This window comes from Accipiter gentilis, chromosome 16 (assembly GCF_929443795.1).
Source record: "Accipiter gentilis chromosome 16, bAccGen1.1, whole genome shotgun sequence".
Classification (NCBI taxonomy): Eukaryota; Metazoa; Chordata; class Aves; order Accipitriformes; family Accipitridae; genus Astur; species Astur gentilis.
In genome coordinates, this window is record NC_064895.1 from 2,133,960 (window position 1) to 2,155,046 (window position 21,087).

Below are 21,087 nucleotides of genomic sequence, written 5' to 3' on the forward strand. Positions count from 1 at the left end.
CCGGGCCGGGGGCTCCTCGGCACCATAAATACCCCGGCGGCCGCTCGCCCGCGCACTTTGCCGGGGCCTCCCGGTGCCGGAGCCATGAGAACCGCCGCGCTGGGGCTGGCGCTCCGGGCGCTCTGGGCTCTGGCCCTCTCCTCCCTCTCCAACACGCTGGCGGTGAACAACAGCGGGAGGTGGTGGTGAGTCCACCGGGACCGGCACCGGGGCACCGAAGGGGTTGAGGGGAGGGAGAGAGGGGTTGGCACCCATGGAGGCTGCCCCGTACCCAAGGATGGGGTGCGCAGGTGCATCTGGGGGGGGGGGGGGGGATGTGACACGGAGCTGTGACCCCCAGGTGGGTACCGGCTGCTGGGGATGCCCGGGGAGGAGGATGCTCCGGTAGCAGAGAGGAACCGGGTCAGGCTCCCCCCCCCCCCCCCCCGCCCGGGAGGGTTAAGGTGGGGAGCGGGATGTTGGGGATCCCTCCCCGGTGATCGTCGTCCCCGCTTGTGCCGCAGGGGCATCATCAACGTGGCCTCGTCCACCAACCTGCTGACCGACTCCAAGAACGTGCAGCTGGTGCTGGACCCCAGCCTGCAGCTGCTGAGCCGCAAGCAACGCAAACTGATCCGCCAGAACCCCGGCATCCTGCACAGCGTCAGCTCCGGCCTCCAGACCGCCATCAAGGAGTGCAAGTGGCAATTCCGCAACCGCCGCTGGAACTGCCCCACCTCCCAGGGTCCCAATATCTTCGGCAAAATCGTCAACCGGGGTGAGGCCGCGGGGCGGTGGGAGGCGGTGCGGGGTTCCCCGAACCCCCTCCACGGCACCCTCAAGCTGGGGTGCTTGGCAAAGCACCCCCGGTTCACCACGGGGCATCACCGGCCCCCAGCCCATCCCCAGCCCGTCGTGGCTGTGGGTTGAGGGTTGCCGACGGGTGCCCCCTCCCCATCCTGGCAGCACCCTGAGGCCCCGCTCCCCTTCTCAGGCTGCCGGGAGACGGCGTTCATCTTCGCCATCACCAGCGCCGGCGTGACGCATTCGGTGGCACGGTCCTGCTCGGAGGGTTCCATCGAGTCCTGCACCTGTGACTACCGGCGCCGCGGTCCTGGGGGGCCTGACTGGCACTGGGGGGGCTGCAGCGACAACATCGACTTCGGGCGCCTCTTTGGGAGGGAGTTTGTGGACTCCAGTGAGAAGGGCCGTGACCTGCGCTTCCTCATGAACCTGCATAATAACGAGGCCGGACGCATGGTGAGGGCGGGGGGGGCCACGGGCAACACCGGGGGGGACGACACACACACGGGGATGGGCATTGCCACCGAGACCCCCAGCTTGTCCCCACGCAAGGGTTGGGAACTGCTGGAGAGGGGTGTCTTGCCTGGCTTTGGGCAGGCTGAGTATGATGTGATGCTGCAGGGAGGTGGGGTGAGGGAGCACGGTGGTCCCCAGGGGGGGTCCCAGGCTGCTCACTGCACCCCATGTCCCGTTCCCCGCCCCCCCAACCTTGCAGACGGTCTTCTCAGAGATGCGCCAGGAGTGCAAGTGCCACGGCATGTCGGGCTCCTGCACCGTCCGCACGTGCTGGATGCGGCTGCCCACTTTCCGCGCCGTGGGTGACGTCCTGAAGGACCGCTTCGACGGCGCTTCCCGCGTCATCTACGGCAACAAGGGCAGCAACAGGGCGTCGCGGGTCGAGCTGCATCACCTGGAGCCCGAGAACCCGGCTCACAAACCCCCCTCGCCCCATGACCTCGTCTACTTTGAAAAGTCACCCAATTTCTGCACCTACAGCGGGAAGACGGGAACGGCGGGCACAGCCGGGCGCTTCTGCAACAGCTCCTCGCCGGGGCTGGATGGGTGCGAGCTGCTGTGCTGCGGGCGCGGGTACCGCACGCGCACCCAGCGCGTCACCGAGCGCTGCAACTGCACCTTCCACTGGTGCTGCCACGTCAGCTGCCTGAACTGCACCAACACCCAGGTGCTGCATGAGTGCCTGTGAGCCCCCCAGGGACCACCCTGCCCAGCCCCGGAGGGGGTCTGCGCCACCCCCCATGACGGGTGCCCAGCTGGATTGAAGGCGCCCATGGGTGGGCGTGTGGCTGCGCCCCAGGGACCCCCGTCCCGTTCCGGGTAGAGCGACCGCCCCAGGGCCAGCAGCCAGCCTGGGTGGGCTCGGTGCCACGCACCTTCCCGGCCGCCTCCTCGGCCATTCTGGCTCTGCGGGGTCCCCTTTCTTACTGTAAATAAAATATTTATTGTGGACAGTTTGATGCCGCCCCCGCCCCGCGCTTCGCTGGCCCCAGGCCCTGTTTTTTATAATGAAAGATAATAATAATTAATAATAATTAATAATAATAATAATAATAATGATGCTTTGTTACAGGTTTTACTGATAGCCTTTAGAGAAGAATAAAGGATATATTTTTATCAGTCCTGCCCCGATTTGTTTCTGGGGGGCTGGGGAGGGAGGGGACAAGCTACGGGGAGGGGAGAGCAATGTCCCCCAAACCACGGGGCTGGGCAGCCGGCCCCCGCTGCCCTCCGCTGCCCGCATCCATCCGCTCTGTCCATCCGTCTATCACCTCTCCATCCGCTCACCTCCCCATTCCACGTCCATCAGCCCCTCCAGCCGTCTGTCTGTCCATCCTCCTACTCCTTTTCTCTGCCCTCCCCTCCCCTCCATCATCCCCTCCCCGCAGACCCTCTTCTTTCTCCCGCTGTGCCCGTCTCCAGCCCAGCTGTCCCTGCCGCCGCTCCCGGCCGGGACGTCCATCCCCATGGCCGGGGCGCCCATCACCATGGCACCTGGGCTGCGGCATCCCCGGCGCTGGAATTTGCCGGGGCGGTGGAGCTGGTGCCGCCGGGGCCGGGCGTTGGGAGCGGCCACGGGAGGTACAAGACGGCAGACAGGGAATGAGCATCGTCCATCACCGCTCCCGGCCAGGGCTGACGGCTCCCCTTGGCTCTGGGGGAGGAGGGGGGCCAGGGAGGGCACCGAGGTTATTGGGGCTGGGGCAGGGGGGGCCAGGATCAGCCACTGGCCCCACACGCGGCCCCACACCCATGTGTGGGGTCTGGCTGCAGCCAGAGAAAGGCCATGGTAAAGGTGGGGTGCAGCTTCACGGCTGGCAGGTGCCCCGTTGGCACAGGTATCCCCCTGGGATGGGCATCCCTCCAGGACAGGCATCCCACTAGGATGGGCATCCCACCAGGGTGAGCATCCCACCGGGACGGGTATCCCCCCTGGGATGGGCATCCCTCCAGGGTGGGCATCCCCCCGGGGTGGGCATCCTCCCAGGACAGGCATCCCACTAGGATGGGCATCCCACCAGGGTGGGCATCCTCCCAGGACAGTCATCCCACTGGGATGGGCATCCCACCAGGGTGAGCATCCCACCAGGGTAGACATCCCACTGGGGTGGGCAGCCCACCGGGAGGGGCATCCCCCTGGGATGGGCTTTCCCCTGGGATAAGCATCCCACAGGGATGGGGATAGCCCCAGGATGGGCAGCCCTGGGAAGGGCAGCCCTCCGGGACAGGTATCCCACTGGGACAGGTATCCCATCGGGGTGGGCATCCCCCTGGGACAGGCATTCCCTGGGGTGAGCATGGGGCCCACATACACCCTCTGCACCGTAACTCCACACCTCAGTGATGGGCTGCGACCCCTGTCCCCACGTCAAGCACGGGGCGAACCACAGGGCCACGGTGACATCCAGTCATGGGGAGTGGGCAGGGAACCGTCCCTGTCCGGAGACCCCCAAATCCACCAGCACCCGCCCGCAGTGGGGGTCCCCGCAGCCTGGGCTGCCCCGCGGCCGGAGCCGGGAACCTCGTGGGGCCCCTGGAGCTCCGTGACATCAAAAGGCTGCGGGATGATGCTACCACCGCCCAAAATATCCCCCGGAGCCGATAGTGGAAAAGTTGATGTTTAGACCCAGAGGAGGGAGGGGGGGAAAAAACCCGGGGGCCCCCGCTGTCCGTGCCAAGGTAAAAACAGCCTGGCGTGGCGAAATAAAATAAAGAAATGCGAGAAAAAACGACTGGAAAGGAACACAGCCCGAAATAACCCTCCGAGCATCTCCCGCCTGCCAGGAGTTATCTGCCTGCTAAATTCTGCACACGCACAGGGCATGAAAATAGCCTGTTTTCCTGCGGTAGCGAGTCAGGAATATAGATAATGACATTCTTATAAGTCACCTCTGTTACTCAGCTTTTCCTGAGTGCCAGTGACCGCCGGGCATCTCGGGCAGCCACGACCCCCGGGCGGGCAGGGGCACCCCGGGAGCGGGGCGGGCGCCCAGCTGCAGGGTGCAGACCTCCCCGGCTTGTACAAATACGCCCGGGCGCTGGAAATAGCTGCTGTCGCAGCACCGGGGCCGGCGCAGGGACAGGGACAGGGAAAGGGACAGGATGGTCCCGCCCTGCGCCAGCCCGTCACATCTGGGAAGCCGGGTAACAGCTGGATGGTGGCCACAAGCAGGGCCTGCTGCTGGCTGGGCACCCCTGGCAGGGCTGGGGGGGGGGGCTTTGCCCGGGGGTGGGGGACAGAGGGACAGGACAGCACACACAGAAGTGCAGGACAGAGGGACAGGGTGGCACACAGAAGTGCAGGACAGAGGGACAGTGTCATTCCCAGAGGTGCAAGACAGAAGGACAGAGCCATGCCCAGAGGCGCAGGACAGAAGGACGGGACAGTGTCCAAAGTTTCAGGACAGAAGGACAGGGTGGCACACAGAAGTGCGGGACAGAGGGACAGTGTCATTCCCAGAGGTGCAGGACAGAGGGACAGGACAGTGCCCAGAGGTGCGGGACAGAGGGATGGTGTCATTCCCAGAGGTGCAGGACAGAAGGACAGAGCCATGCCCAGAGGCGCAGGACAGAAGGACGGGACAGTGTCCAAAGTTTCAGGACAAAAGGACAGGGTGGCACACAGAAGTGTGGGACAGAGGGACAGTGTCATTCCCAGAGGTGCAGGACAGAGGGACAGGGTGACACACGGAAGTGCAGGACAGAGGGACGGTGTCATTCCCAGAGGTGCAGGACAGAGGGACAGGACAGTGCCCAGATGTGCAAGACAGAAGGACAGAGCCATGCCCAGAGGTGCAGGACAGAGGGACAGGACGGTGCGCAGATGTGCAAGACAGAAGGACAGAGCCATGCCCAGAGGTGCAGGACAGAGGGATGGGACGGTGCCCAGATGTGCAAGACAGAAGGACAGAGCCATGCCCAGAGGTGCAGGACAGAGGGATGGGACGGTGCCCAGATGTGCAAGACAGAAGGACAGAGCCATGCCCAGAGGTGCAGGACAGAGGGATGGGACAGTGCCCGAAGTTTCAGGACAGAAGGACAGGGTGGCACACAGAAGTGCAGGACAGAGGGACAGTGTTATTCCCAGAGGTGCAGGACAGAGGGACAGCATAGCACACAGAAGGACAGGACAGAGGGACAGGACAGTGCCCAGAGGTGCAGGACAGACGGACAGAGCCAAGCCCAGAGGTGCAGGACAGAAGGACGGGACAGTGCCCAAAGTTTCAGGACAGAAGGACAGGGTGGCACACAGAAGTGCAGGACAGAGGGACAGTGTCATTCCCAGAGGTGCAGGACAGTGCCCGGGGCGCAGGACAGACAGACAGAGCGATGCCCAGAGGTGCAGGACAGAGGGACGGAGCCATGCCCAAGCTGCCCAGTGACACCAGCCCACCTGCGGGACCATCCCCATCCCGTCCCCCATTATCCATCCCCAGCGGCGCAACCCCATCCCGGCTCCCCTCGCCTCGGGTCGACGCGGACCCACATCCCACCAGCTCCCGGCTTGTCCGGCCGCCCCCCCCCCCCCCCCCCCCCCGTGCCCCCCCCAGCCCCCCACCTCCCTCCCCACCCCAGGACCGCCGCCGCATTCCTCCAACGCGGGGCCAAAGCGCCCAGCAACCGTGGCAGGCCTGGCCTCTAATCCCCCGGGCATGCCAACCCCGGGGGGACCGTCGCCGTCACCCACTCCCCGATAGGTGACCAATGCCCGAGACGAACAATTAGGGACAAAGCCGAAGCCGCCGGGGGCTAACGCCGGCCTTCACGGGTGCCTTGTGCGGCATTCGGTGAGTTTAATGAATTGTCCATCACTCTTTTCAGCTCCGCTCGCCCGGGCTGGATTAATCTGAGAAGCCGCAGTGGGGAAGGAGCCGCTAAGCCTGTATTTATTACTCTGCCATTGTAACTAATTGAGGTAATTATCTGTGACTCCAACCCCGCGCAACAATGCCGCATTCACCCCCACACCCCACATCCCACCACCACCACCCCCCCCCCCAGCTTCTTCCCACCGGCTTCTTTGCGCGGCCTGGCAGAGCCGGCACCGTGGGGGTCACCCGTGTTACGGGGACACGGTTGGCACGGTGGGATGAGGCCGGTGACACGGTCGGTACCGTGTGGCGGTGGCGTGGCCGGCAGCACGGGCGTGCCGGAGTCACCGTTCTGGGGGGACAGGACCACCGCCAGCCGCACATGTGGGTCACCGCTAGTACCGGTGCATCCACGGTCACGGTTCTCTAGGGACACCGGCGGCACTGGTGACACGCGTGACCACAACTTCTCTGGGGACACCACCAGCACCGGTGACACGCGTGACCACAACTTCTCTGGGGACACCACTGGCACTGGTGACACGCGTGACCACAACTTCTCTGGGGACACCGCCGGCCCCGGTGACACGCGTGGGTCATGGCTTTCTGGGGACACCACCGGCCCCGGTGACACGCGTGGGTCACGGCTTTCTGGGGACACCGGCACACGCGTGGCCGTGTCCATCCCCGGGTCCTGGCTGGGACCCGCAGGGGCAGCGCCATGCCCAGCGTGGGGTGGTGCGTGTGTCCTCCCCCTCGTGTCCCCCTCGTCCCCCCCGGCCAAGACCCCCGGTGCCCCCCGGTCACCGGCTGCACGACGACATCTGGCGGCGACGGGAGGGACGGCGACCCGGGCCAGGGGGCACCGGTCCCGGACGGGACACCCCCCCCCGCCCCCCCCCCCCAGCCCCCGGTCCCACGCGTGTCCCCCCGGTCCCACGCGTGGGCACCCCCGCGGCTGCTCGCTCCCCCCCCCCCCCGGGACTCCGGGCCGGCCTGGGGCTGCGGTGGGTTTTGGGGGGCGGTGGGAAGGGGGGGGGGGGGGGGGCCGTGGGGGCGGCGCTGGCGCCAGCGCAGCCCGAATTAGAAGGTGATTTTCTCAGCGGGGAGCGGGAGGGGTTTGGGCAGGAGCTGAGCCCACGGAAAGGGCCGCGCCGCCTTCCCCCGCGTCTGGGACACCCCGAGCCACGCCGGGCAGCGTGCCGAGCTGTGCCGGGCTGTGCTGAGCCGTGCCAGGCTTTGCCAAGCTGGGCTGAACTGTTCTGGGCTGTTCCAGGCTTTGCTAGGCTGTGCCAAGCTGTGTTGTGCCATGCCGAGCCGTGCCAGGCTGTGCCGAGCTGCACCGGGTTGTGCCAAGCCGTGCTGAGCTGTTCTGGGCTCTTCCAGGCTTTGCTAGGCTCTGCCAAACTGTGCCAAGCTGTGTTGTGCCATGCCAAGCTATGCCTGGCTGTGCCGAGCTGCACCGGGTTGTGCCAAGCTGTGCTGAGCTCTTCTGGGCTCTTTCAGGCTGGGCCAAGCTGTGCCAGGCTGTGTTGTGCCATGCCGAGCCGTGCCTGGCGGTGCCAAGCTGCACCGGGTTGTGCCAAGCCGTGCTGAGCTGTTCTGGGCTGTTCCAGGCTTTGCTAGGCTGTGTTGTGCCATGCCAAGCCATGCCTGGCGGTGCCGAGCTGCACCGGGTTGTGCCAAGCCGTGCTGAGCTGTTCTGGGCTGTTCCAGGCTTTGCTAGGCTGTGTTGTGCCATGCCGAGCCGTGCCAGGCTGTGTTGTGCCATGCCAAGCCATGCCTGGCGGTGCCGAGCTGCACCGGGTTGTGCCAAGCCGTGCTGAGCTGTTCTGGGCTGTTCCAGGCTTTGCTAGGCTGTGTTGTGCCATGCCAGGCTGCGCCAACCTGTACCAGGCTGTACCAAGCCATGCTGGGCTGTTGCAGGCTTTGCTGGGCTGTGCTAAGCTGTGTTGTGCCATGCTGAGCCGTGCCAGGCTGTGTTGTGCCATGCCAAGCCATACCTGGCCGTGCCGAGCTGCACCAGGCTGTGCCAAGCCATGCTGAGCTGTGCCAGGCTATGCCAAGTTGCACCAAGATGTGCCAAATCACGCTGGGTCATACCACGACATGCCAGGCAGCACTCAGCTGTGTCAAGCAGTGCCAGGCTATGCGAAGCCAGGCTGTGCCAGACCATGTCGTGCCATGCCAGACCACGTCGTGCCACGCCAGGCCATACCGAGCCACACTGAGCCGTGCAGACCGTGCCGTGCCACAGGACCGCAGCCGTGCCGCGGTGGGCTGAGGTCGCCGGCACGGCTCAGGTCAGGCCCAGACGCGGGACCCCGGTGCCACGCCGGACACCCGAGGCCACGCACCAGGACGGGGACGCGTGGGGTGACGTGGCCCCGGGGTTGTCCCACGAGTGGCCCCCCCCCCAGGGCGCGGGAGGCCCCACACGCCTGGGTCCCCCGCTGCGCCGGCTGCCCCGCGCCGTGACCTCCCGGCCGGTGTCACCGGGATAATGACAGGGTCGCTCAGGGGGGCGGAGGAGGAGCCGGTTTTAAATAACGTGCAAATTGGACACGTTATTTGTGCGGTTTCCTCTGGCCGTGGGGATCCTCCCCCCCCCCCCCCCCCCCCAGTGTGACTAAGAGGTGGTGGCCGTTCGGGGGGGGACGGTCCCCTCCGGTGACTCACCCGGGGTCCCCCCCCGGCCATGACGTGGGGCCGGTGGCCCCAGGCCAGACCTGCTGCGCTCACCTACTCATTACGGGGGACCCGGGGGGGGGGGGGGGTGGCTGGCACGTCCCACCCGTGCCGTGATGCGCTGCGGTGGCCGCCGGGACCTCCGACTGACCCCAGGACCGCGGCAGGGAGGGTTGTCTGGATGCCTGGGTCCTGTTTCGGGTGGTGGAGGGGGCGCAGGGGAGGGTGATGGGGCCTTTTAGGGGGTCAGGGCCCCCCCCTCACCACACGCACACAAGGGGCGGACGCAGCACACCGGGGATCCTGCAGCCTTTATTGGGGTCTGCCCACGGGAACCGCAGCCTTGAGCCCCGCCCCCCGAAGGCCACACCCTGCCAAGCCCCACCCCACCTGGACCACACCCCACCAAGCCCCACCCCTCGGGCACCACACCCCCACAGGCCCCACCCTTCAGGCCCGGGGGGGACTGGTGGCCCCCGGGGGGGCCCCGGTGCTCTCCAGGCTGCTGCTGCTGCTGCTGTAGGCGCAGGCGTCGCGGCAGTGCCGCCACCGGGACCCCCCCGCGCCCCCCTCCGCCTCCGAGTCGGAGTCGGGAGCCGTGTGCCGGCGGATGCGGGACACGGCCTCGCGTAACGCCTGGGCGTAGAGCACCGGCCGCCGAGGGGGGGGCCGGCCCCGGGGACCCCCACAGCCACCCGGGCTCCGCCAGGGACTGCGGGGGCTGCCGGGGGGGTCCCGGGGGGGTGAGGGTGCTGCCGGTGGGGTGACAGCCCCGGAGGCCGCAGGAGGGCTGCCGCATAGGGGGGCAGTGGGCCCTGGGGACCCCCCCGCGTAGCGGACCTGCTGCCGTTGCGGTGGGGGGACGTACTGGGCCCGGACCACCACACGGGTGGCGTCGATAAGTACGTGCCCCCCCGTTCCTCGCCGCCCTCTGCCGCGTCCTGGGACCCGTTCCCGGCCGGTTGCTGCCCGCGGCAGCGTCTGGCTGTGGCGGGGGGTGCCGGGCCCCCCCGGGGACGACTGCATCCCACGGGGCCGTCGGTGCCCGGCCTCGGTGGCCGCCCGGGGAAGCGTGTGGCTCCAGCCCCCCAGCACAGCCCCACGGCCCCGGGGTGCGGGTGGGGGGCTACGCGGTCCCCAGGGGGGCCGGAACTGCAGGGTGCGGTGGGGAGCGTCATAGGCGGGGGGCGAGATGTAAGGGGGTGGCCCCCCACGGCGGGTGTGGGCCGCCTGCACCCGCTGCATATGGGCCTCGTAGCTGGGGGGGCCCAACCTACCCCCTGGCAGCGGGGGACGGGGGGCACACGGCGGGTGCCGGCCCCGGGGTCCGCTGCCCCCCGTCCCCTCAGGCTGTCCCGGGGGGCAGCGGGTGAGGGGTGCCCGGGGCCGGGTCTCCCGGCCCAGGGGGGGTGGGGTGGCGAAGTCCTGCAGGCGCCGGGGGGGAACTGGGGGTGCCGGGGGCCAGGGGGGGGCCAGCTCCGCCACGAAGCGCTTCTCCAGGTACCTGCAAGACAGAGAGGGGGACGTGAGGGCTGGGAAGGGGCCGCCCGGGTGGGGACCAGGGCGCAGGATGGACACCCCCACACCACCACCGCCCCCCAACCCTGCCCGTCCCCACTCACGCGTATTCCCCGGCGATGCGGCGGTAGGTCCAGGGGGGCGCGGGCCGGCACCCCGCGGCCATGCCGGCGGCCGGGCTGCAACACGCCACCGTGTCGATCTCCACCAGCAGCAGCTTGGTCCGTTCGCAGATCCGCAGGCGCCCCGCGCCCCGCTCTGGACCACCCAGCATAGCCCCAGGGAATCGGGGGGGTCCCCCCCGTGGAGGGCCCGGGGAGTGGGGGGACCGTGCAGCCGAACGCTCACCGGAGCTTCGGCGGAGCCACGCGCCCGCTCGCCCACGTGGGCGGCCACCGCCGCACGTGCGCCCTCGGAGACCCCCGCGTCCTGCTCGGTGGTCACCGGGCCGGTGGCCGTGGGGCACGATGCCAAACCCACGGGGCTGGGGGGGGGGGGGGGGGGGGCAGCCCCGGCAGCCGGGAGCCTGGCACACCGTGGGGACCCTGCCGGCCGTCCCGGGGGTGCCCCCCCCCACCACCACCACCACCACCCCACCCCACCAACTCCCCCCCCCCGGGATCCCTTCCCCCCCTGCGACAAAGCGAAGCGATGCCGGGTTTGGCACCGAACGCTGCAGCCCACGCGGGCTCCGAGCGGAGCTTAGCAACCCTCCGGCGGCGGCATGGCAACAGCACCGGCACCATCCCCCGGTACAGCACTGGGTGTCCCCCCCCAACTATCCCCCCCACTTCAGGTCCCACGGGCACGCACCCCCGGCTCTCACCTCGCACTGCTGCGCCGGACCCTGTGCTGGACCCCAGCGCTGGTGGGAGCTGGTGGTGGTGGTGGTGGCGGGGGCCACGTCTCGGCCTCCCCCCCAGCTGGGAATGTGCCGCGCTCAGCACGGCCGGGCCTCGCGCCTCCCCCGAGCGGCACCGGCAGCGAAGCCAGGCGTCGGGGCTGCCGGTGACCCCCCGTCAGCACCCTACGGGGACCCCAGCAACCCACCAGCGTTGCCCTCCAGCCTCCCCCAGCCCCTGCCCCAACACCCCCCACTCACCGCAGCCACCACCGGGAGGGTCCCCGCGTCCCGCCGGGTCCCCATCCCTGTCCTGTCCCCAATCCCGGCCTTTTAAGAAAAGCCACAAGCGGAACAAACAGGGATTTAGGGTCTGGGCGAGCTCAGCAGATTCCCTCTCTCCCGCAGGAGGGGCCGAACCCCCTCTCTGGGCACCCCCTCCCTCAGCACCAGCGACCGGTGCCCCCTGCGTGCCCCGCGGCGAGGCCGAGTTTGTGCCAGGTCTGTGTTTATTCGCCATTTTTCTCCACACACGAAGCGGTGGCGGGTGCAGACGCGGCCCAGCGGGGAGCGTGGCCGTGGAAAGTGGGGGGGAAGCCCGGGGGGGGGAGGGCAGCCCCAGGCCAGATAGAGCTGAGTGAGGGCGATTAAAACCAAACTCAGTGAAACCCCATGGTGGGGTGGGGTGGGGTGAGGGAGAGGGGCATGGGGTGAGGAGGACGAGGGTCCACACAGCGAACGGCCCTGGCCCGGAGGTGGCTGAACCCGGCCCTGCACCCCAGGGGGGGCGGTCAGAGGCTGCCCCCAGCACCCCGCCAGCCGGGCCAACATGGCCTTGGGGCGCAGGGTGCGGCACGGGGGGAGCCGCGGGCTCTCCCCGCCCAAGGAAGAGCTGGGGCGGTGTGGGGCTACCCCACGGCTGGAGATTATTGCTGGACGCTGCTGGTGAGTGGGGTCCCCACCCCGGGCATCCCCACCAGCCCGGGGGGGCACGGCATGGCAGGAGAGGAGGACGGGGGCACCGGGAGGGGCTGAATCCCCCCCCACCCCTTCACTGCCTCAGGGGCCCTGCGGGAGGACCAGGGCTTGCAGGATGTCCGAGAGAGAGACAATCCCCTTGACCACGTCGCTCTCATCCACCACCACCAGCCGGTGAACCTGGGAGGGGGGGGACGGGGACAGGGAGGGGCTGAGGCCGGCTCTGGGACTCCAGCCCACCCCTGCCTGCCACTGGTGCCCTGGGGAAAGGTTACCTCGGCCTCTACCAGGCGGTTGATGATGGTTTCCAGCGTCTCGTGCTTGTAACACTTGAGGACGCCCTCGAAGTAGTGGGAGCGATGCTGCAGCGCCCGCGTCACTGTCACGTCCAGGTTGTTGTAGGTCTTTTCGGCTGCCAGGTTCTGGGGTAGGAAGAGGTGTTGGGGATGGAGCTGGGTCCTGCGTGGCCCCCACCACCCTACAGTCCCCACCCCGCAGCCCAGGCTTTGCCCCCTCCCCACCTTCACAGACCCCCCAGCACTCACAATAACATCGAATTTGGAGTAGATATCCACCACCCGCCCTAGGGAGGAAAAAAAACAGCTGTGAGAGGCACCTATGGTGCTGGGTTTCCGTACGGCTGGTCCCCGGTACACTGGAAAGGATGTGGAGCCCGAGCCGGTGGTTTGGGGACAGCCAGCACACGCTGTGCCCTGCACCAGGCCCTGTCCTTACCCGACTCATCAACGACCGGCAGAGCGGACACGCGGTGCTGCACGAAGATGCCCAGCGCCACGTAGATGGGGGTGCTGGTCCGCACCACGGCGATGTTGTTGTAGGTGCCGATCTGCAGCTCCTCCAGCGTCTTGGCCATGAACTCAGGCTTTGGGACCTCTGCTATCTGCAGGGGACGGGGAGGGGGACAGTGCTGACGCTGGCTTGACCTGCCGCCCCCCAGGTCCCGCAGTGCTGCCGGCTCCAGCCACCCCCGGCTCGTGGGGGACCTGGGCTGCAGTCCTAGGAGTGAAAGCAAAGAGCGCTGGGTGCGGAGCAGGGTCTGGGGGAGCCCCAAGCAGAGGCGGCGCAGGCAGGGGCGGCAGAGACGGGCTACGGGGTCCCTGCAGAGACCTGGGGGCCCCCCAGCACCCACAATACGCCACGAGGCACCGAAGGTGCACCCACCCCAGTGCCCCGGAGCCGGCAGTACCTGGCACACCTTGGGCTGAGCTCGTCTCAGGGCGGCCCCTGCCGCCACCACGGAACGGGGACAGGACTTACAAAGAGCTTAAGGAACTTGAGGATGCGTTTGTGGGTGAGGATGTAGAGCGTGTTCCCCGAATCGGGGTCAATGACGGGCAAGCGGTGGATCTTGTTCCGGATCAGGGAGGAGACAGCGTCAAAGAGGCTGCGGGGCAGAAGGGAAAGGGGGAATTTACGCTTGCCTGGACCCCAACCTCACACCCAAAGGTGCCACCACCAGACGCGCCCTTCCCCACAGCACGGGGGTACCTGGCGTTGGGGGAAATGCAGACCAGCGGCTTGAAGGAGTCTTGTAGGTAGACCTCTGCAGGAAGAGATGACGCTGAAGGGACCGGCAGTGCCACGGGCAGACGGGGTGCAAAGCCGTAGGGCTACAGGCACCCCAAGCAGGTCTGGGAGAGCGGGAGGCAGCTGGCAGCGATCCCTCTCACCTCTCCACGTCTCGATTTTGTGCTCCTCCAGCTCGTAGATCTGCACCTGGGCGCAAGGAGAAAAACCGGGATCAACCGTGGCTGCGCGCAGGGCAGGCAGAGGATGGACCCCGGGTTCCTGCGGGGACGAACTCTGTGCAGGTGCCCGATCCTTACCATGGGTGACTTGTAGTAGCGGTGCAAAATGTTGATGAAGTCGGTGATGGTCAGCATGCCTGGGGGGGGACGGGCAGGATGAGCGGGGTCCCGCCAGCCCCCCACTGCCCCCCGTGACTCCCGGTCCTGCTCGCTCACCCACGAAACTTTGCTTCTTGCTGTCCCACAGCGGGGCAGCTCGCACGCCATTGGTGACCAGCGCAAAGAAAGCCTTCTTCACCTGCAGCCGGGGACATGGGGAACATCATGGGAGGGTCGGGGCACCCTGTGGGGCAGTGGGGACCGCCCCGGCAGGCCACGTCCCTCTGCCCCAGTTTGCAAGACCCTTACAGGGTGGGTGAAGAGCCCTGAGACCGTCCCCCAACCCCAAACCTACCTCCTGATCCCAGTTAAGTCCCCAAGCTCCAGCCTGGTCCCCGTTCTGTGGCCCCCCAGCCCCAAACCTGCCCCCCCTGGCCCCGGCCCACCTGCAGGGAAGTGTCGAAGACGACCAGCTTGGAGCTGGTGGGGATCAGGTCATAACAGCGGTGGGACTTCATGAAGGTGGTGTAGGCGCCATGGTGGGGCTCCCCTGGGGACAGGCAGTGTAAGGTGCCTGCCAGCAGCGAGGAGATACCCCAAAGCCCAGGACACCCCAAACCCTAAGACACCCCAAACCCTAGGACCCCAGAACACCTCAAACCCTGGGGCCCCCTACCCTGGGGCCCTGGAGCACCCCAAACCCCAGGACACCCCAAACCCTGGGACATCCACCTCAAGACTCCAGGATACCCCAAACCCTGGGACTCTCACCCTGGGACCCTGGAACACCCCAAACCCCGGGGCCCCCCAAACCCTGGGACATCCACCTCAAGACCCCAGGACACCACAAACCCCGGGACCCCCCACCCTGGGGCACTGAAGCACCCCAAAGCCCGGGACCCCCGAAACCCTGGGACATCCACCTCAAGACTCCAGGACACCCCAAACCCCAGGACACCCCAAACCCTGGGACATCCACCTCAAGACTCCAGGACACCCCAAACCATGGGACTCACACCCTGGGGCCCTGGAACACCCTAAACCCTGAGACCCCCGAAACCCTGGGACATCCACCTCAAGTCTCCAGGACACCCCAAACCCTGGGACACCCCCCACTCCAGGGCCCTGGAACACCCCAAACCCTAGGACATCCACTTCAAGGCTCCAGGACACCCCAAACCCTGGGACACGCACCCCGGGACCCCCCAAGCCCAGGACAGGGACCCCCAAGGCCGCTACAGACCCCGAACACCTGAATGTACACAGCACTTCCCAGTCCCGGGACCCCCCAACACTACGGAACCCCCCCAGACAGTCCCAGTATCACCTTCCAGCCCCGGGGGGCTCAGCTCCACCGGGCTCTCTGCGGTCGGACCGGGACCGGGACCGGGATCCTGCGGACAGACATGGGTCGGGCCGGGCCACGACCACCGGTCCCGTTTACCCCGGCCCCATTCCCTCCCGGTCCCGGTAACCCCACGTCCACCCTCCCGGCCCCGCTATCAACCCCCCCTTACACACACACCTCCATGGCCCCCGGTCCGTCCCGCCGCCGCCACCACCCTACTTCCGCCCGGTGCCTGGCACCCACTTCCGTCAACGCCTCCCACGTGACCGGAAGCGCGCCGACCCACGTGACTCGTGACCGCAAGGCGACCTTTCCCCTCCCGCCGGGTCACGGTGGCCTGCGGGGGGGGGGGGGGGCACGACACGGGACACTCACGACATGGGACACTCACGACATGGGCTCCCCGAGACGGGAGGGCGAAACCTCAAGGTGCCCTGAGGGAGGGTCACAAGCCCAGGGGGGGACGTGGGGGAGGGGGGGGGGGACCCCCAATTTGGGGGGGGGGGGGACGACACACGACAGACACAGAGGCCCCCTCCGAAGAAATCGGGGAACGAGGTGGGGGGGCTTACGGGACACAGACCCCAGTGCCAAGCCGGGACCCGGCTGTCCTCGGTTAAACCCACTGGGAGGGTTTAACAACCCCCCCCGGACCCCCCCAAACCTCCCCGGACCCCCGACCCCCCCCCCCCGGCCCAGGGAGGGAGGCAGGCGGCCTGGCTTCTCACGCGCTTTATTTTAAAATAACATCCAGTGGTTTCGGTATTGGTAAAAACGGGATTTCTACACGCCCCGGCTATGTACAGCTCTGAAAGTTAAATTTCTCGTATATTTTCTGTTAAAACTTTCTCATTCCCCACCCCCACTCTCGCTTTTTTGTCTTTTTTTTTTTTTTTTTTTTTTTTTTCTTCCTCTCCTTTTCTTTAAACATTTTTACCTTAAACCTTTTTGCAGCTTTTGACGAGTTGCGGAAGCAGCTTTAAAGATCGCCCCGGCCCTGTCCGGCCCCCCCTTCTGCCCCTTGCCGTCCCCACCACGGGACAAATTGGGGGGAGGGGGGGGTAGGGGGGGCCCACCAAATCCCCTTCGACCCCCCCCTTAGGGACAGGAGGGTGTTGTCCCCCCCACGCCGTGCGTTTGTGCGTTAAGAGGTCCCGGATCCCCCCAATCCTGGGGTCCCCCTCCAGGGTGAGGGAGGTTGGGGGGAGGGGGGGGGGGGGCAGGCAGTGGCACCCCGGGGGGGGGGGGGGGGGGGCTGCAGCCGGCAGAGGGAGGGGGGGGATGTCCCCGGTGTGTAATGCCCACTCGCTGCTTCGCTCTCCGAGGCCGCCCCTGCCTGGCAGGAGGCTCCAGACCTGCCCCCCCCCCCCCAAAACCCCGGCCTCTGACCTCGGAGATTGCGTTTAAAAAATGCCGCGGCCCCCCCCTTGCCCCTGCACCCCAAATCTCAGCCCAGCAGAGCACAAAGAGCCCCCCTCCCCTCCCATCTAGTATATACAATATAAGGTATAAATAGATAAATAACCTTCCCCCCCCACACACACACACACCGTGCCAACGGCAGTCGCGTGCAGCCCCAGCCGTGGGGGGCTGCGGGTGAGTGGGGGGGGGGGGGGGGCCCCACCTGGCCCTACCAGCTCCCCCCCAGTGCTGGGGGAGCAGGTCTGGCACATCCCCCCTCACCCCCCCAACCCCACCTCACACCTTGGCACGTCGCACGGCTGGGACCTCCCAGGGTGGGGGACAAGGACAGGGGGTCCCCTGTGCCCCCCCCCCCCCCCCAGTGCCAGGGGACCCCAGTGAGGGGCTGTCTGCAGCCACGCCCAGAGGAGGGGGACATTTGGGGGGGGGGGGGGGGGGGAAGAGGGCAGCCCCTGGAGCCCACAGGAAAGGGAAAGACCCCCCCGAGGGCCAGCTCCGGTGGTGGGAGGCTCTGCCCCGATGGGTGGTAGGGAAGGGGGGGGGCTCACATTTAAAAACAACAACAAGAAAAAAAAAAAAAAATCTAACACTTAAAATGAGGTAGGTTTGGGTGCAGAAGCTCCTTGTGTCTGTCGGGGGGCCCTCGCCGCAGGCGCCTCCTCCCGCGCCGCCGCGCTCCGGGGGTCTCGTCCACACGCACAAACAAAAAGAGATCAAAGGAACCGAGCGAGCTCTGGCCGCCGCGGTGCGACGGGACAGAGCCCGGATTGTCGAGCTCAAGGAGTCTGTGTTACCTTGGTAATTAGCGAGCAAATATTATTAGTTTTGTTTCTAAAAAAAAAAAAAAAAAAAAAAAAATTAAAAAAAAAAAAATTAAAAATAAAAATCCAGGCCGGCTCCGAACTCTTTCCGGCTCCGCTGGGACCGCTCTGCTCCCCCGTGGCTCCTCCACGAGGGAGGCGGGCGGTGGGTGGTGGTGGTGGTGGTGGTGGGTGGGGGGGTGTCTCGCCAGCCCCCCCCCCCCCACTTTCCTCGCAGGACGAAGCAAAGAAAACCCTGAGTTGCCAGTTCGTCCGTCCGTCCGTCCCGCTCGGGCAGGGCCGGCGGTTCCGTGGCGGCCGCTCTCCCCGCCGCAGTCTCCGTGCCCTGGCCGCCGCTGCTGCCTGCCCGGCCGCCCTGGCACCTCCCGCAGCCCTGGCGGGTCTTGGCGAGGTCTCCGAGGCGGGGGCCGTGGCCCCCAGCCCCTTTTTTCCCCAGCTAGTTCATCCACTTTCGGCAGTTCCAGGCTCCACAGTGGCAGGGGATCTTGTGCTGATCGTCCTCGAAGTCGAACTGGTAGTCGTAGGTGAGCTGCGGGGGGAGCAGGGAGTCAACCACGGCACGTCACCGAGCCTGGCCCTGCCACCCCCGGCCTCCCCCAGCCCCTCCGCAGCCACCCTACGCCCCCCCGCCTGACCTCCTCCCCCTTGGGGATGCGCCGGCTGGAGATAATGATGATCTTATCCTCCTTGTCAAAAGTCACGACTTCGGCCACGCAGTTCGGGGCACACGAATGGTTGATATACCTGGGCGGCGGGGGCAGAGAAGTGTGGGGGTCAGCGCCCACCCGGGGGGGGGGGGAGGGCAGGACAGGTAGACTGTTGCCGCTCCCTCTGGGGAGGTCCCACTACCCCAAACCCCTCCCGTGCTCACCTGGCCGGGCCCCCCGTCAGCGTGGCGTCAATGACGTGCTCGTTGTTGATGCGGAACATGTAGATGCCACGGTTCTGGGGGCAGAAGAGGGTGTCAGTGGCTGCACCGACCCCCCCACCCCCCCCCCATCCCATCAGAGCCCCCAATGTCCTACTGGTGCCCCACCTGCTCCTCATAGATCTTCTCCCGCCGGTTAGCCACCTCGTTGCGGATGATGGTGCCGATGTACTCAATGACCATGGTGTGCTTCTCGATGTCCTTGGCCGCGTAGAGCCCCAGCCCCTGGATGCGGGACCGCGCCAGGTATACGTTGTTCTTCCATTCCGTCTTCAGGCGCCGGTACTGGGAGGACTTGGAGTGCACGAACTGTTTGCTGTAGGGCGTGTTGGTCTCACCCGTGAACGTGCTCTGGTAGGCCTTGGACATGCTTGTGCTGTTCAGGGTGTGGGGCCTGCCAGCAGAGGGGGAGGGCGAGATGGGGTCAGAGCTGAGGGATCCCCAGGAATCCTGGCTCTCCCAGTGGATCCCAGCCCCGCTTACCGCTTGTAGTGGGTGAGGATCTTGGGCTCAGAGCGGGCACACCCAGTGGGGTTGATCATCAGCGGCAGCTCCATCAGCGGATGACGACCGTAGCGGAACAGGTAGTTCTGGCAGCTCTCAACGCCGGGCAGCTGCCGAGGAGGGAGCCGAGGGGCCATAGGGTGAGCACCAGCACCGTGGCTGCCCCAGCCCCACCAGCGCGGCCACCGGTCCCTTTCCCAGCAGGGTTGACCCCCGGTGCGGAGAAGAGACCTGTCCCTAAGACCTACCGACTCGGCGATGCGCAGCACTGCATGCACCGTGAGGCCAAAGAGCTCCTCGCCCTTTAGGTACTCGGGGAAGAGTCGCAGCATGTCGGCTTCCTTCCTCATCATCGCCACCGGCTCGATGATCCGGTTCCAGACGGCTGCCGAGGGAAGGAAGGGTTGGAGCCAGGGACCTGCTCCAAGCTGCCAAGCTGACCCCCAGTGCAGACCCCACCAGTTCAAGCCACCCCGGGATCTCCCGTCATGCTGTCCTCCCTGTCCTGGTGCAGCTCGGCCATCAGCACGACGGGGGACGGAGGAAAGCAGCAGCCTGACACCTGCAGCTCCCGATTGCGCCTTACCTTGCGGCGAGGAATCAGAGAAGACCAGATCCTCCAGGCCCTGCTCGATGACTTGCACAACAAACTCGGGGCGGCCGTTGTTCTCGCAGATGGTGCAGCGGTAGCAGCAGCGGCGGTTGTTGGTCCGCAGGCTCCAGTAGATACGCGTGGCCTCGTAGCCCACGGGGTAGAGGGCCGTGACACTGTGGAAGTCAGCCATCTGGTGCGGCAGGAGCTGCCCGATGGCATGGAAGACCAGCCCTCCCACGCGGAACATGTGGAGCCGCTCGCCGCGCTGGATGATGCTGGCGATCTGCTTCACCTCATCCCGTTCGATGTAGACACGTCGGAAGACGGTGAAGCTGCTCAGCTCCTGCTCGCAGGGGCCCTTCAGCTTGTGCAAGGGGCACAGCATGGTCTTGTCCTTGAAGAACATGCACTTGGCGCGGATGGCGCAGGCGAAGTGGTAGACGCTGGGGCAGCGGATGCGGTTGCAGCTGTTGGTGGCGCCGGTTTTCTGGCACAGGGAGCACTTGGTGAGCAACCCACGGTGCAGGGCCACCTCCACATTGATCAGGGCCCCCCCCTGCGTCTCATAGACCTCTGTGGACCACAGGGCGCAGTTCAGGTGGACCCAGAGATCGAGGTCAAGGTTGAGCAGGCGGGCTGGCCCGTCCGTGGCCCCGTCACCCTCCTCGTGGCAGAAGCAGCACTTGCGCAGGTCCCGGGGCACCTTTTCAGGGCGCAGGGTGGTGCCGAGCTTGTCGATGAACTCTGCAATCTCCTTGTCACCGTCCCGCTTAGCCCCCCCTTTCTGGATGGTGACGAGGAAGCGCAGCCGTTTCCACCGCACTCCCTTCCACTTCTTCAGCCGGGGCCGTGCTTCGTCCCCGTCCTCCGGCGGCCGTGAACGCGGCTTGAAGCGGGGCGGCGAGTGGGGGGCCGTGGCCCCTTCCTCCTGGGGGGCTGGCGAGGGGGCCGGCGGCAGGGGCGATGGGGGGGCTGGGGCTGCCTCGTGGGCCGCCTCGGGGTCAGGGACCCTGGCAGCCTCAGCAGGGCTGGATGGGGAAGGGACAGAGGGGGACAGCGGGGGTGAGGGTTCCTGGGGCATGACGGAGAGCTGCCGCACGTCCAGGTTGGAGACGTTGTTGACGTAACAGTGGTGCAGGGTCTTCTCGGGCACAGGGCTCTCCTACAGCACGGGGAGGGGGGGCACAGGTCAGAGCATCCCAGGGATAGGGATAGGGACCCCCAACCTCCCTGCGCATCACGGTGAAGGGTCCTTGGATCTACAGGGACCCCAACGCACCCCACTGCACCCCACCACCCTCCCAGACCGGCAAAGACCTCCCCCCAACCCCTTCCATGCAGTCCTGGAAGACAACACCACAGAGGAGCCTGGTCCCTCAGAAACCCCCCCTGCAGCACCCTGCAATCATGGGGGTACCTACAGGGACCTCTCCACATGGGCACACTTGGTCCCAAAGGGCCCCCTC

General features: G+C 66.7%; 3 protein-coding genes across 3 annotated transcripts in view; 1 reads left to right on the forward strand and 2 right to left on the reverse strand.

The window, feature by feature from the left end:
* The first annotated feature begins 57 nt into the window (after positions 1-57).
* Positions 58-2,014, forward strand: WNT1 (Wnt family member 1). Its single transcript, XM_049818695.1, has 4 exons — positions 58-185; positions 504-757; positions 974-1,239; positions 1,499-2,014. The coding sequence occupies exons 1-4, from the start codon at positions 85-87 to the stop codon at positions 1,985-1,987; spliced, it is 1,110 nt and encodes a 369-aa protein (XP_049674652.1). The 5' UTR covers positions 58-84; the 3' UTR covers positions 1,988-2,014.
* A 9,645-nt stretch (positions 2,015-11,659) lies between these two features.
* Positions 11,660-15,626, reverse strand: PRKAG1 (protein kinase AMP-activated non-catalytic subunit gamma 1). The gene is made up of 12 exons (XM_049819122.1): positions 15,529-15,626; positions 15,331-15,397; positions 14,450-14,553; positions 14,121-14,202; positions 13,983-14,041; positions 13,827-13,872; positions 13,645-13,699; positions 13,414-13,540; positions 12,871-13,036; positions 12,681-12,718; positions 12,411-12,557; positions 11,660-12,315 (listed from the first exon to the last, which is right to left on the reverse strand). The coding sequence occupies exons 1-12, from the start codon at positions 15,532-15,534 to the stop codon at positions 12,217-12,219; spliced, it is 996 nt and encodes a 331-aa protein (XP_049675079.1). The 5' UTR covers positions 15,535-15,626; the 3' UTR covers positions 11,660-12,216.
* A 947-nt stretch (positions 15,627-16,573) lies between these two features.
* Positions 16,574-21,087, reverse strand: part of KMT2D (lysine methyltransferase 2D) — a 28,436-nt gene continuing 23,922 nt past the window's right edge. Inside the window, exons 49-55 of the mRNA XM_049818550.1 lie at positions 19,613-20,783; positions 19,275-19,411; positions 19,006-19,136; positions 18,631-18,916; positions 18,466-18,539; positions 18,230-18,338; positions 16,574-18,123 (exon numbers count right to left, since the gene is read on the reverse strand). Of these exons, the coding sequence (XP_049674507.1) occupies positions 18,031-18,123; positions 18,230-18,338; positions 18,466-18,539; positions 18,631-18,916; positions 19,006-19,136; positions 19,275-19,411; positions 19,613-20,783 (2,001 nt within the window). The 3' untranslated portion in view covers positions 16,574-18,030. The remainder of the gene's footprint in view (positions 18,124-18,229; positions 18,339-18,465; positions 18,540-18,630; positions 18,917-19,005; positions 19,137-19,274; positions 19,412-19,612; positions 20,784-21,087) is intronic.